At 42.2% G+C, this 15,713-nt stretch overlaps 1 protein-coding gene across 1 annotated transcript; it reads left to right on the forward strand.

Annotated features, from left to right (window-relative positions):
- The first annotated feature begins 6,476 nt into the window (after positions 1 to 6,476).
- On the forward strand, positions 6,477 to 7,334 carry LOC5566909 (NADH dehydrogenase [ubiquinone] 1 alpha subcomplex subunit 13). Its single transcript, XM_001651268.2, has 3 exons — positions 6,477 to 6,581; positions 6,642 to 6,745; positions 6,829 to 7,334. Exons 2-3 carry the CDS (start codon positions 6,649 to 6,651, stop codon positions 7,185 to 7,187), a joined length of 456 nt encoding a protein of 151 aa, XP_001651318.1. The 5' UTR covers positions 6,477 to 6,581; positions 6,642 to 6,648; the 3' UTR covers positions 7,188 to 7,334.
- Positions 7,335 to 15,713: the final 8,379 nt, after the last annotated feature.

Raw genomic sequence — 15,713 nt, forward strand, 5'->3', positions numbered from 1 at the left:
AGGAACTTTTTGCTCTCGCTGATTCCTCCTCGCTTTTCCCCAGTTTGAAGACGTGATTCACTCTGTGATTCGTATGTATGAAGAGTTCCCTACTAGAAGGCGGGTGGTGCTGCTCTGCTCTCAGCAGCAGCAGTCGACGCGGAGTGAAGAGAGTACAAACAAGTTGCGATCGAACGTCAGTGCGAAAAAAAAATCGTCTGTTGAAGGTGGCCTCCTGTTTTGCGTTGTGAAAAATGTCTGAATAAGTTATCTCAATAAGCTGAACATATAATTAAAAAGAACAGAACGGCAAACTGACGAAAGGACCTGCTCCTCGTGGGCAGAAAAATATGGATCTATCGGCAGCATCATCGACTTTCAACGCCAGCACAATGAACAGAAGCTGTCGGTTTCGTTCGAGTGCAGCAAACGATTCCGCCGAGACGCTTGTGCGGGAAGACCCCGAGTGAGAAACCTGGAGGTGGATAGGTAGGAAGTTAATCGAAAACGCTCAGCCAGAAGCAAGCTTCCGGCGGGACAGATTCATTCCCAACCGACCGACTACGGATTTCACTATATGTTGATACGAGGAAGCCAGGGGGCGGAAGCGGGGAGGAAGGACACGCAGCAGAACGGAACGAAACGCCCCAAGAATTTCGAGCGTATCAAGATTTTATTGGAAGTGATTAAGGTAAGTGATATCGGCAACAAGCGAATTTGGTCATACCAGACAAAGGCAAAGTGAGCTACGGAATGACACATGCACTCACTCAAAGTTGTCTGCTCTGTGAAAATACCCATGTCCACGAAGAGCGGTTCCCGCTTCATTCCGAATGCAAGGGAGCGGATTCTGGACGCACCGGGCATTATCAACAATTACTTTTCGAACATGTCCTATGTAACAACAGAAGGAGGGGAAACTTTAAGCTGTATGTAGGGCATTTTGCTCTCTCACTGATTCTCCCTCAATTTTCCCCCCGTTCTTATGACGGTTTCGCCCACATGATCATGTGTGGATCTCCCATGCATGACGTGGTGGTGGTGACGGCTGTGTTGCAATCAGCACCAGCCGTCGGTGGAAACAAGAAATTGCGGTGGGGAATGATGAGATGACGACGCGTCCATCTGTTTGTAGGAACTTGAGAAAGGAGCCAACGCCTAACAAATACATACGCTTGATTGATCGCTCTGCAACTATGTGTGAGCAAGTCGCAAAGTCCTATATACAGCTCCACGTTTCCCCTCCTTTTGTTGCTAACATAGGATATATAGATAGAGGGGAAATAGCGACGCCGTGGCATTGAATGAATCAAAACAAAGAAAAGCTGATGTATGCGATTATTACACCGCAACAAAATAAGCACTCTGACATGAATGAATGCGCACGTGGTAACGAAATGCAATAAAACAACTTCTGTGTGCACAAATCAAAATGTCCGATGTTACAATAACTGAAACAATATGACCAAAGTGAATGTCCAATGTACCTATGTTGAAACAAAACGGCCTATGGATTCATCCTATGTACATATTGTTGGTCAAAACGTCCTATCTGATGTTTTTATAGATTTCAGCGTAATTCCAAATAAATTGTCAAAATGTCAATTCTTACGTTGAACTCTATCACACTGCTTCCCTCTAAAGGCAACACAGTGGGGAAAAAATGTTTCAGTTTGATACAGTTAAAAATAATTTCACAACCTTCAAGCTCGATTTCTCGAAATGTGTGAATTGTAGTTAGGTCGTTTTGAAAAGTTACGCGAGAATTATTTCGAATAATGAGTTATCGATTCTGCGCTCGGTCATCATTTTCTTAAAGGTGTAAGTAAAAATGGTTCCTTTCCTTTTGATGGCGCTACGTCCCTTCAAGACATGACTGCGCCACAATGTTACGCCAACTAACTCGGTCCATGGCTGCTAACCTCCAGTTTCTCGATCGCTCCAGATCCTGCTCCACTTGGTCAAACCACCTAGCTCGTTGCGCTCCCCTTCGTCTTGTACCGGCCGGATTGAGGTGAACACCATTTTTGCGGGATTGTTAACCGGCAATTCTCACAACGTGTCCCCGCCCATCGTACCCTTCCAGCTTTTGCGACTATCTGGATATTGGGTTCACCGTAGAGTTGCGCAAGCTCGTGGTTCATTCTTCTCCTCTATACGCCATTCTCACATACTCCGCCAAAGATCGTCCTAAGCACACGTCGTTCTAAAACTCCTAGCGCTTGCAGTCCTCTTCGAGCATTGTCCACGTCTCATGCCCGTAGAAGACTACCGGTCTTATCAGCGTCTTGTGGAGTCCCGTATTAGCACGAACTTCCGGCAATTATACTGCCGTGAATAGCAAGTCAGTCCCATCTGTAAAAAGAATTGAGAAGATGGGGTGTGAAGTTTCCAAATTCGTTTTCCATGCGGATATTCAAAAAACTCCAGATAATTGGAACATGTTCAAATCTTAATGAAACTTCCACGATTTGCTTTTTACTATGATATCTTTCTGAGAAAAATAGAAAGATGATTAAAACACGATTAATTTTGTGTTTTTTTTTTTTGTGAAATCAGTAGTGGGACTGATATGCGATCACTTTCCATTATGGACAATTTGACTTGCTGTTTTTTCTATTTTTTCCCGAACAAGTCTTATTATCTCATAAAGGGCAGCTGAAAGAGCATTGGAAAAATATGTTGAACAACTGAACTCAACTCAATTTGAAGGAATGCAGATGGGACTGACTTGCGATTCACGGCAGTATATGCTTCGAATTTCCCTGCTGCAGTTGTTATCCGACGATATCAATGATCCGAGGTAGACAAATTCGTCCACCACATCGAACTCATCCCCGTCGATCATCACGATTCTGCCAATGAGAGCTCTATCGCGCTCGGTTCCTCCACCCAGCAGATATTTCGTTTTCGACGTATTTACCTTCAATCCAACCCGGTCTGCTTCACGTTTCAGCCTGGTATACTGTTCAGAAACCACGTAGAACGTTCTTCCGACAATGTCGTCAGCGAAACCATGAACTGGCTGGATTGATTGAAGATCGTCCGCATGTTGAAGCCCGTCCGTTTCATAACACCTTCTAGAACATATTGAACAGGGAGGCAGGAAAGACCATCGGCCTTTCGACGACTTTGCGTGTTTCAAACGGGGTCCGATAATGCACCCGATATCTTCACAAAGCACTGTACACTATCCATCGTTGGAACAAGTATTTTGTCACTTCATCGATGATGCGAGCAAGATGACGTTCGTCTATTTCCTGAAATCGACGAAAGATGTGTTTAAAGCGTTTTTGGAGTTCAAGGCTTAAGCTTGATTCGCTGCTGACAAGTAATTTCTGGCCTATCTTGATGCATGGAAAATTCCTGCAAGGGAATCGATCAAAGGAAGCGCTTTTTCTAATCGGCAGTACGCAGTTGAAAAGAGATGTCATTTCAAACGGGAGTCGCTGTAGAAAATTTCTTCAAGAAATCGGCGAGAAATTTCTTAGCGATTCCTGTTCAGCAGCAAATCAGGCTTTATTCCGAAACCCAGACCGGAAAGAAGTTGAAGTGCCTGCGCACTGACAGTGGTGAGAATATGTTGGTAAGCATTTCGAGGATTTCTCAAGACACACGGAATCCGTCACGAGACAACAGTGCCTCACAATCCGGAGCAAAACGGGTTGGCTGAAACGCATGAACCGGACGATTCAGGAGCGAGCAAGATGTTTGTTGTTCGACAGTAAGTTGGACAAGCGATTTTGGGCAGAAGCGGCATCGACAGCGGTATATCTAATCAACCATCGCCAACGAAGGGCATCTTAGTCACCCATTCGAGAAGTTTACGGGAAGGAAAGGGATATATCGAAATTACGAGTCTTCAGAGCAAGAGTAATGGCGTACGTTCCAAAAGTCAAGCGTGTGAAGTGGGACCCCAAGTCGTTCCGTGCATTTTGATCGGCTACTCGGTGTGTTCCAAGGCCTATCGTATGTACGACATGAAGAAAAATCAAGTTTTTGGAAAGTCGAGACGTTGTGATACTGGACGACGCGACCGGTACAGGAGTTACCGGAGACGGACAATGCGGATTTGACTATCGAACCGATGGTTGTTACGGAAGTTCATCAGCAAGAGATCGTAGATGGCGAGCGCCGGCTGAATGTGATCGACGATCAACACTGGTCGTCAACTCGAGCGAGGATTCCGACAGCGCAAATAGGGATAGCGAAAATTCAACGGCGATTGTGCGCTAGAAGAGCCACTGGATCCGCAGCAATCGCTTGCGCTCCCCTCGCAATTTACTCAGAATTCTACCGATGAGGCGCAATGAGAGGGAGCGCAGATTTCCAGGCAAGTATGCTGATTTTTTAAAGGCCCAAACGCAATGATAGCGGAACGGCAACGGAATGCGGAACCGGTTCGCCAGCATGAACTATTATCAGCTTGTCCACTCAGTGTTGATCCGATTTCATTCGGCTGTCAGCTTAGTCGAGATGTTGTGATTCATGCTGGCGAACTGGTTCCGCATTCCGTTGCCGTTCCGCTATCATTGCGTTGGGCCTTAAGGTAACATACAGGTCCTGCATCAGAAATTTGCAAATCCACAGAATCAACACAGCCAAGTAGGACGTGGTCCGCAGTTCGGGAGATGGACCAGCACTGCGCTCCCGTCAAAGTACGAAGCATTGCGACAGGTCCGTCACACTCGGGCACAGATTGTGTACCACTTCTAGTACTGCAGATCGCAGTACACTTTTCACGGCATTCTAGATTACCTTACGAGCCATAAAATTTTGGGCAACTGCAAGGGACATCGAGATCTTTAATTTGTCTTTGATTGCGATCTAACGGAAAATGGTGTCTTGTGGATCTTCCAAAGGGACGGAAAGCGTTGAAGAATAAGTGGGTCTTCAAGATCAAACACGCTACGGATGGTTCTATCGAGCGTTACAAGACAAGACTTGTAATCAAAGGATTCTCGCAAGTGAAAGGAGTGGATTACACTGAAACATATTCTCCTGTTGTCCGCTACGCTACAGTTCGACATCTCCTTGTGCTGGTCGCGCAACTGGATCTTCTCGTCTACTAAATGGAACGGTACATAGATGAGTTGTTAGAAAAATACAATCTGAGCGACTGTAATCCTGTATCAACACCGCTGGACGCAAATCAGCGACTATTGAAAACGATGAGCCCACGAAATGAGGGAGAAAGAGAAAAGATGAAGGCTATTCCATTCCGTGAGCTGATTGAAGGACTTCAGTTCATCGCACAGTGCACGAGACCAGACATCAGAGAAGATTCATCCGTGAGCTATACGACATCAACGAGTCTCTGGTCACCAAATGCGACAATAATAGTTCAAATCTGTCTGGCTGAAAAGGAAATGGGCTATTCAGCAAGGACGAAACACATCGATGTGAGGCATCATTTCGTTCGTGAGCAAGTAGAGGCGAAATCGATCAAGCTGGAACATGTGGCATCCAATCTTCAAGCGGCAGACATCCTCACAAAGGCGTTATCTGGACCAAAGCTACAACACCGAAAGTTATTGGGTGTTGTACAAATACCCGTTTAAGGGGGATGTTCGCGTAGTAAGCGTTGCATTATAATTGAGCAAATAAATCATTCGTTGCTAGACTGTATACCTGTTCAGACGCTTTTACTCTCTATCAAAAACCCGAGTTTGAGAAGATGATAAATTCATCGTTTTATATGCATAGGGAAGCTTCCAGGTTTTTACTCTGTTCCCAATTCTCACCAAACCCGACCCAAACCCGACTAAACCCGATTTTTTTCAAGCCCGAACCCGATCCGTACCCGATAATTTTGTAATTTTGTATCCGTACCCGACCCGAACCCAAACCCGAAACAAATTAAATTTTCAAACCCGAACCCGACCCGAACCCGTCGGGTTCGGGTTCGGGCCGGGTTTCGGGTTTGAAAACCCGAGACCCGACCATCTCTACTTGATATTCGCGACACTTTTGGAGGATCTGTCGCAACATAAAGATTGAATTGGCTCGCCAGCATGAATCACACCAATTCGATTGAGCTGTAACCGAATGAAAGTGATCCAATACTATGTCGACAAGCATGGTATAGTTCATGCTGGCGAACCGGTTCCGCTTTCCGTTGCCGTTCCGCTATCATTGCGTTTGGATCTTTATTACGTTTCAGGTCCATCGACACGCGAAAACCGATTTTTCTCCAAATCTATACGTCGAATTTAACGTCGGGCATGGTGCGCTGAACAGTGGATCTGGTGTACTACACAGCGCACTTTGCCCGACGTAGCTCCGACGCATGGATTTAAAGAATATCTGTTTTTTGCGTGTCAAAAATTCCGATTTTCAACTGTGTGAATAATACCACGCATAAAATATTAAATTTTACAACATATGTTTTTCCCGTGTGATAAATTAATATTTTTATTTCAAACGCACACAGCTTTTGGCTCAGTGTGTACCTCATGTTGCGCAACATTTTCCTACCGGTTCGATTCGACTCGTGCACCGATTCGCGGTTTTGATTTCTTTTTCCCTTTCCACCCTTTCCACCGACCGAACTGTCATTCGCTCGGAATTCGCATTGCCATCAGGGGGTGAATTCGATCGAGGTTTTCCTTCGCGGATTCCTTATAAATTTTGTGATTTTAATTCGCTTCCAAAACTTCCAGATTCGAAATGAGTGCTTCTCCGGCTAAGCTGCAGGATATGCCACCAAAGGGTGGCTATCAGAATATTCCCTTTGCCAGGATTCCAGCGAAAAAGTACTTCAAAGGTGAGTGATTTTCTTCTGTTCGGTTATGTCACCGATTGTTTTGATTGTTCTGATCTGGGGAATCTTTCTTTTGCGGACCACAGGATGGCAAATGATTGCGGCCTACGCGGGTTTCACCACCGCCGGATTGTCCATGTACTATCTGAACTGCAAGGAGAACCAGCGCAACGACGTCGAGATGCGCTCGGCCCGGAACGTAATCTACGCCCTGCTGCTGGCCGAAAGGGACCGTGAATATCTGAAGCAGCTGAAGCGAAACCGCGACGAGGAAGCGGACCTGATGAAGGACGTCAAGGGCTGGCAGGTGGGAACCTGGTACGGTGAGCCCGTCTTCAAGACCCTGCCCAAAGACCAGTTCGTGGATCCGTCCTTCCAGGAGTTCTACGTCCACTCCAGCTACGAGGACATGGCCAAGCGCAAGGACGTCAAGATGATGAGCTAGAGTGGGACCGTTCGTCGGTTCCAGACGTGGAGGACAGTTGGGTTTGAACCTGCCCGGAGAATGGTGCTTGGTTCAATTGGAATTTCGTTATAATAGTACAACCTCGGAACAGTGATGTGTAAAATAAATCGTAGGTCTGTCGATAATCACCGTTGCTTGAGAGATGGGGTTGGTGTCCGAAAACAGCATTTGATTTACAGGGCGTTTAGTATAATGTCAAATAGCACGGTATTCAGGGTGGCCATGCTTCCCGATTCGCAGGCCTGAATCAACAAACTTTCGATTTTTCAGATTTCCTACCGAGAACTACAAGGCTGGTAGCGAGTCACTTTTGAGTGACTTGGTCACATTATTGAAGCAAGTCACTAAAAAGTATTTGTATTTGTATTTTGTATTTATTGTTAGCTATTGTGTACGATAACTTGCTGTTTATACAAACGTTTGCTCATGTCAAGGAAAAACATTTTTAAGATTAAATTACATTGGATAACAAAGTTTTCAACATAATAATAAAAATAAAGTGTTTGCTTCCTTAATTACTATGCGTACGCTGCTTCAAAGCTTCCTTGAAGCTTGTTGCTGATGGCATCGTTCGAAGTGCAAAGGGGAGATTATTCCACTGGGAGATGCCACTCACAAGTATACTCTTTCTAGCGATCGAAGAATACCGTGGAGTTACGAAGGTTCTAGCTCGTTCCATTTGTCCTCGTTGCATATGCTGTTGTAGATACTCAGGCAGCTGTCCATGGTATCCTAGTCTCATAAAGCAGCATACTCGTAGGTGATAGTATTGTTGAAGATTGCAACCAGTGATTGTTTTTCTGACGGCTTGCGTCGAGTCCCTGCGCCGTAGACCATAGACGAAGCGAATTGCAGCTTTGAAACATCGATGAAGTTGTTGTTTTTGCAGGTTCGTAAGTCCAGGGTAGAATACTACATCACCGTAGGTGAGGATCGGCATCACAACCGCTTGGATCAATTTTCTTCGCGTGGGCACAGGTAACACAGGTGAGAAACGTTTCATGACTCTTACTGAGTTGAATACTTTAGACGTGATTGCGTTTACCTGTTGTGACCAATTGAATTTGCTGTCCAATTGCAAGCCTAGGTTTGTTACCACTTCTGATAATTGAATTGCTTCACCACAGAAAATGATATCAGCGTTAGATGGAAGTTCTTCTCTGCTAAATATTATCGCTTGCGTCTTTTTGGGATTGGGGTGTAGGCCGTTTCCAGCTGCCCATCGTTCAATCGCAAGAAGGTCTCTGTTGATTGCTTGAATTAGTAGATGGAGATCCTCCGTTGGACCAGTGGTGTATATTTGCAGATCATCCGCGTAGAGTTGGTAGTGGCACATCAAGACCGAAGGTAGGCTGTTCACATATAAGCTGAAGAGCAGGGAGCTGAGACACGATCCTTGTGGGGTGCCATCCAGGAGAGTTCGTGCGCTGGAAACATTGTGTCCCATTTTGACCACTTGGCTCCTCTGGCCGAGGAATGATTGCACCAAGTTGCAAGCAGTTGTCGAAAAACTGAATTCGTTGCGAAGCTTGCTGTGTAGCAGAGGATGAAGTACTGAATTGAAGGCTAGTGAAAAATCAACCAAAACCATTACTGTGCACTGCCTTCCATCCAGCCCGACCAATACGTCGTGAGAAACCTTAGCGAGGGTGGTTGATGTACTGTGACGTTTGCGATAGCCGCTCTGATTCGTCGCTAGCATTGATGGCTCCGAAGAATTGAGATGCTCAGTAATCTGAGCGAGCAAGATTTTTTCCAGAATTTTAGACACAGCTGGCAGAACACTTATTGGTCTGAAGTCTTTGTGTGCCTCTGGAAGAGAGATCTTCGGAATTGGGTGCACGATAGCATTTTTCCAAATCTTGGGAAACACTTGGGAGGCGATGATTTTATTGAAAAGGTCTACCAGTAATGGCAACACAAAAGGCGAAAGCATTTTTATGAAGGATATGGGGATCTCGTCACTACGAACTGCGTTAGATGTTATTTGGTGCATATATTTGTTAACTTCGTTAACACTCACAGCTTGAAAATCGAACGGAGCATTAACTTCCCTAACTGGAAAGTTCTGGGTGGTGTATCTGCTGATTTGCGCCGAGAGATGCTGTGGCTGCCCGGTGTCGTTTCCAAGTTGGCGATGCCCTTCGGCGAAGAACTCATTCATCCCGTCAACATCTAAATCACCATTGCTGCAATCTTTTCGACTGTAGTTATGGACTCCCTCTCGGCGAAGATTGTTCCAAAGCTGTTGTGCGGGTAGATTGGGATCGAAATACTTTTCGCCATATCGTTTTTTAGCCGCAGAAATGAGAGTAGCAGTTCTGCTGCGTTTTTGCTGATAGTCGTTCCACTGTGGATCCCCCTACTTCCTGTTAGGGTTTCTAGCATACAATGAGTAAGCCAAATCCCTGGTCTTAACAGCTTCTTCCATTGCGTTGGTCATCCATGGCGTTCGCTTGTCACGGACGGTTAGGGGTCGTCCATAAATGACGTAGCTTTTTAGGGGGGAGGGGGGTCTTCACAAATTTGTGACGAAGTGTGACGAGGGGGAGGGAGGGGTCCTAGCTAGTGGACGTAGCATTTTGAATCAAGTCCGTTAAAAGAAAGGCGCTGAGAAAAATTGCATACAATTATTTTTCATGACACTTCTTTTTTTTTACTTATAAACTTGGGTTATAACATTATGATTAAGCTTCAAAACATTCATATGACAAGATTGAAAAAATAGCTATGAAACTTCAGATTTTCTCGATAAATGCAATCAAACAGATGTTTTGAAGCTTTAAATAATTATGTGAATATTATATTATATTCGTGTCCAAATTAATAAATTTATAAATAAACGAAATAAGTTTAATGAATTGATAAAACATTAATGCTCTAACTACTTGGAGTACATTTTTTTGCCATTTGTTAACATGACATAAAGTCAGTTTTATCCATATTTTCTGTTGGGGCTTTATTTCTTCAAGAAAATAAAATACCGTCAAACGGGGCTTCTTTTGACAATATTTCCTCATTCTTCAACTTTGAGGATTTGTAATTCTTAGAATTATGGATAGATATTGATGATTCTTACATACATTTAAGTTGTATATGTTCGTAACAAATGTGCAAAATATGAGGCAAATCCAACAAGAAATAACAAAAATGCTTGAATAGCGAAAAAAGTGTGTCCTTCAAGACAATAAAGGGGCTACTTTGGACATTTTCAGAAGTTTTCACAATTTGATAATAAAATGATTTTACCTCATTAAATTGAAATTGATTATATGGATTATCATCCATTGTGATGTAATGGAACGTTTTTGCATTGAGAAACGTAATTTAGAAAATGGCAAAGCTTGAAACAATTACACATACATAACAATTAATTTCAGCGAAACATGCTATTCGGACTTTCCAGTTTGCAGTATGAAACTTAAACTTTCAACTTCCCTTTAAATGGAACTATCAGTTACGAATGCTTGATTTTTAAATTGACATAAAAGAACAATGTTTCTACTAGGTACTGCGATGATTAATGATTAATGTACAAAAACCGTCTTTTCTATTCTTCTTCATATAACATGAACGGTATGTAGAGGGATCACATGAATACCTGTAATTAAAAGTAATTTCATTATAAACGCAATCTTTGAAGTAAAGTTGTGCAAGATCGTGGAGAAGTAAAAGATTGCTTTTGTAATATGCTTTTAGCTTTTTAGCAGTTTAGAGCTGGCTTAAGAGTTGTTTATCTTAGAAATAAATGGATGCAATTGTTTTGTACAGCAAATTTTTATAAAATATGACAGAAAATATTTTTTTTAGAGATTATGTTGTGAACTTTCCATTGGTACGTTCTGAAATATGTGTGTTTTATGTCTATTCACTTTTCCAAAAAATTATTTTATTTTTTTTATGTTGTAAAATATACAACCCAGAATATTATAACCAAAAAAAGTCGTAAAAATAAGACCTTTGATCAATTATTTTAATAAAACAACAATTTTTAGCAAAACACTATCACATTTTTTTTTATGAAACATGACTATTCGATAGTTGTGTGATGCTCCCAATAACTTTCCACGACTTGGGAAAAATTCAAACAATGTTTGCATAGCCAATGTTTTATAGCTTGTGAAAATGAATTCGGACATTTTTGAAATATATTCTTGTTTGTCCTGTTATTGTTGATGTTTTTTTCAAAAATAATTCATGTCTAGTGGTAGAGCGTGCATTGGTTAATAAAAGTGCTGAAGACACAAATTTGCTCAGAATAATATTTATGCTGCAAATAAATTTAAAAGGTGAGTGTCCAAAGTAGCCCCCGGAATCAAAAGTAGCCCCGTCCGACGGTATGCTCTTCTTGGCAAATATAACATTTAAAGCAAGATATTTATTCCGTGAATTGTGCCTTCAATGTTGCATGAGATTTCCACCCAATCAACTCATCATTTGTTTTGATATATCAATGCTCTTGATGGAATAGCCTGAATATTAATGAGTATAATAGATTCGAGTGTTAATAAAATTGCCCTATCATTAAATTTTGTTAAAAACTCGGTAATTTGTAAGATTAATTCAGTATGGAAACGATAAGGAAAATCAACTGAAATATTAGGAGAGATTATTGTATTTGTATAATAATCGCTAAAATTTTCTAAACATTCCAAATATTTCAAGTTTAATCTTTTATGTATCTGGCCACTGTTTGTTAGAATGATTTGAAATTGGATAATATTAACGATGATTCATTTCAAATTAATATATTTTCTTGATCATCTTCATTGAACTCTATTTCCTAACAAAGAATAATTAAAAAAAAAAACAATCTTCTAATATAACGAAATTTTTGTTCAATATATTATAAAATATATTGGGCCCTAACTCGACAGTAACGAGCTTCATCAATCCAATCAATTTGTTTACAATTTTTTATAGTAAACTTGTTTTTTATGGTAAGAACAGTAATAGTAATATAATTTAGTCTTTGAGAAACTGGAAACCAAAACCAAGGAAAATGTTTATTTAAAACTTTTTCAAATTACTTTTAAGCGCTACTGTATATGAAACTGTTAGAATAGATTATAATCCTTTCATTTCAGTCAGTAATCAATATCAAACTTTGTATTGAACTTCTCAATTCCATTTTTTTGTTTCAACCCAGTCACTAAGGAAAACAAATAAAAAAAATATAGAGGGGGGGGGGTGCTCGATATGCTACGTATTTTCCAGGGGGGAGTACCAGCATTTGTGACAAAATGCTACGAGGGGAGGGGTGTAAAAAATCAGTGAAAAAATGCTACGTCATTTATGGACGGCCCCTTATGGTTTTCTCTGGTGCATGATTGTCGAGGAGCGTACGTAGTTCCGTTGTTAGTATTTCCGTCTTAACGTCGATGTCCTCACACTGATAGAAGTTGGTCATATCCCTGCTTACGAAGTCAGCTTGTAGCCGAAGCGGATCGATGCGCCGTAAGTTACGTATTTTGATTCGTTGTGGCGCAGGTTTAGGGACCTTAACGTTAACGATGAGGAGCGATGAGGTCTCTTATTTCGAAACATTTCTACAAAAGTCACTTTTTTTGTCTTTTTCAGAAATACCGAGGAGGTATTTTTTCGTGAAGTTAGTTCCAGTTTTAATTTAGATCATCCCTGGGCCGAAAATTAAGGAACAAATTTTTGATGTGAAACGAAAGAAAAAATGATTTTTTTTTGGATCGACTCGAGTGAAGTGACTCGCCGTGCAAATCAAATGGAGAGTCACTTCACTCGAGTCGAGAATTGTCACCTCGCTCATCTCACGCCATTCGTAGAATTAACCCAAGTATTTTCCTTCTCCTGGCAGTGAATTATGATTCGAAATATTTTACCAGGATTTTCCACAGAGATTACTTTACAAAATATTCAAAGGTTTATTCAGGATTTCCTCCAGTGATTTTTACACTGGTATTTTCAGTAGTTACTCTAGCATATTTTTCAACGATATCTACAGGAGTTCCCCCACGAAAATCCCCAAGGGTTTGAACCAGCGTTTTTGGAAGAAATTCGTTACGGATTTTCCATGATCTTTAGTTTATCAAGAAATGCTTTAAAATTCTTCATTTGATTTTTTTTTCAGGAAAGCTATTAAGAGCTCTTCCAGGAATTCCTTAAGGTGAAGATCGAGCGAAGCCAAGGTTCAAATTTTCAAGAGCACGGATCTGGAGAATCAAATATTCGTTTGAGCTGAAACCCTAATCGATTGGTCACCACCAGCTAGTGATCAATCGATTATGTTTTCAGCTTAAACGGATGTATGGTTCTTCAGATCCGTGCTCTTGAAAATTTGAACTTTGGCTTCGATAAATCTTCACCTTAATGAATTTGGCTAGGGATTCATCATTAAGTTTTATCAGAAAAAAGTTCTGAAAGATTTAAAAGAAAAGAAAGTCGAGTCTAGTACACGACACTGAAGACGGCCGATACTTCAAAATGTCATTCGAGGTTTCACACCAGCAAATACTACAGCCATTATTCCGACCATTTCTGCACAAGTTATCATAGGATTTGATATAGCAATACTTTCCGGATTTTTTTTCAGGGATTTACGGAATAATGTATTAGAAAAGGTAATTGACAATTCCTCTGGAAACATTCTTTGAAAACTTCATTTGGAAATTACTCAAAAAATTGCTGCTGGACTTCTGGAAAGAATTTCTGCTAGTTCTCTGAAGTAATTTCTAAAGGTAGAGAAATTCTTGGTTGAAATCTTTGAAACCCTGAACAAAAATTCTGGAGGAAATCTTAGTCCTAATCAGTGGAGAAATTATTGCTTGGTTTCTTGAAAATGTCCTAAAGGGAAATCTGTTAGCGAAGGCAAATTTGCAATCGAAGCAACCCATGACTTTAGTGTTAAGATTGATTTTGAATAAAAACTATATAAGTTGTTAGACCGTCACCTAGACCACACGCGTATTTTATTAGCTCTGCCCCAATAGGTTATGGGACGTCGACACGTGTCTAGTGGAAGCGGAAGAAAATTCAAGACTTGAAGCTTTTTTCACTTCAAGAATGGCGAATCCAAATGCAGGAAGCAGCGCATCCGGCGATTACGTTTTGGTACGACAGCAGCAGCAGAGTTTCAACACACAGGGCCACCCCCACATCGAGCGGTTGGTTGGTCGAGAAAACTGGAGGACCTGGAAGTTCGCAGTCAAGACCTATCTGGAAGTGGAAGATCTCTGGGAAGCAGTGGAACCAACGCCTAATGAAGACGGAACGCTCCCCGCTGTGGACCCTCGAAAGGACAGAATCGCACGAGGTAAAATAATTCTGTTCCTCGACCCGGTGAATTTCATTCACGTCGAGGAGGTAAAAACTGCGGCCGAAGTGTGGAGGAAGCTTTCGAACACTTTCGAGGACACTGGATTGACCCGCCAGTGGTTCCTTCTCCGCGAGCTAATCACGACGTATCTGGTCAGTTGTGGATCGATGGAGGCCTATGTGAACCGTATGATTTCGACAGCGCATCAGCTCATCGGAATTGGCTTTCCCTTGGACGACAGATGGATCGGCATGTTACTGTTGGCTGGTCTACCGCCGGAGTATCGCCCCATGGTGATGGGACTGGAAAATTCTGGAATACAGATAACAGGTGACATCATCAAAACGAAGTTTCTACTGGAGACCGTTTTGGCAGAGCCTACTACGGAGCCTGCATTCGTTTCGCGACACGATTCAAAAAGCAAGCATGGTAAGGTAACCAAGGCAACGACCACGCAAGTAAGGTACCGCAATGCCGTCGGTGTGAAAAATTTGGGCATATTGCAAGGTATTGCAATGCCAAGGAACCGGCTCAGCGCAACAAATCGGACAAGAAAGGAGATGCTTTTTGCACGGTGCTATCTGTGCGAGAAGCTGGAGAGGACGATGAGTGGTATTTCGACTCTGGCTCGGTGAAGCACCTCACCGAAGAATGAAATGCTACTGGAGCACATGCGGCCGGCGGACGTAGCATCTACGCGGCAAATAAGGGAATCATGAAGATTGTCGCGGAAGGATCCGCAAAACTGCGACCCATGTGCAATGGGGAAGCAAACCCGGCTTCCATTCGATCACGAGGGATCACGTGCGAGCGAAGTTCTGGAGCTTGTTCATTCGAACATAGCCGGTCCGATGGAAGAGAACTCGCTGGGAGGCAGTCGTTATTATCTGTCGTTCATCGATGAAAAAACTAGAAAAGTTTGTTGAAGAAGTATCTCAGCAAGCCTTGACATCTATAGCTGTAAGAATTATCAGAAAATAAAATTAGTTCCTTTTTAACCACTACCACGCAGACTTCTTAAGCTACAATCTCTAACAGGTTATGGGCCTGTCGCAATTGAAAATGCATCGACTCCACTTCAAGTTCCGGCGGAATCTTCAAGCTCCACCAATCGAGGAATTGGCTGGACGAGAAAAATTGGTCGTCATGAAGTTTCGCCAGCGAAAACTTTTCTTCAGCTGGAAGGACTTTGGAAAGCCGTGCAAGCCCAAGAAAAA

The sequence above is a fragment of the Aedes aegypti genome, unplaced genomic scaffold (genome assembly GCF_002204515.2).
Source record: "Aedes aegypti strain LVP_AGWG unplaced genomic scaffold, AaegL5.0 Primary Assembly AGWG_AaegL5_hic_scaff_2148_PBJ_arrow, whole genome shotgun sequence".
NCBI lineage: Eukaryota > Metazoa > Arthropoda > Insecta > Diptera > Culicidae > Aedes > Aedes aegypti.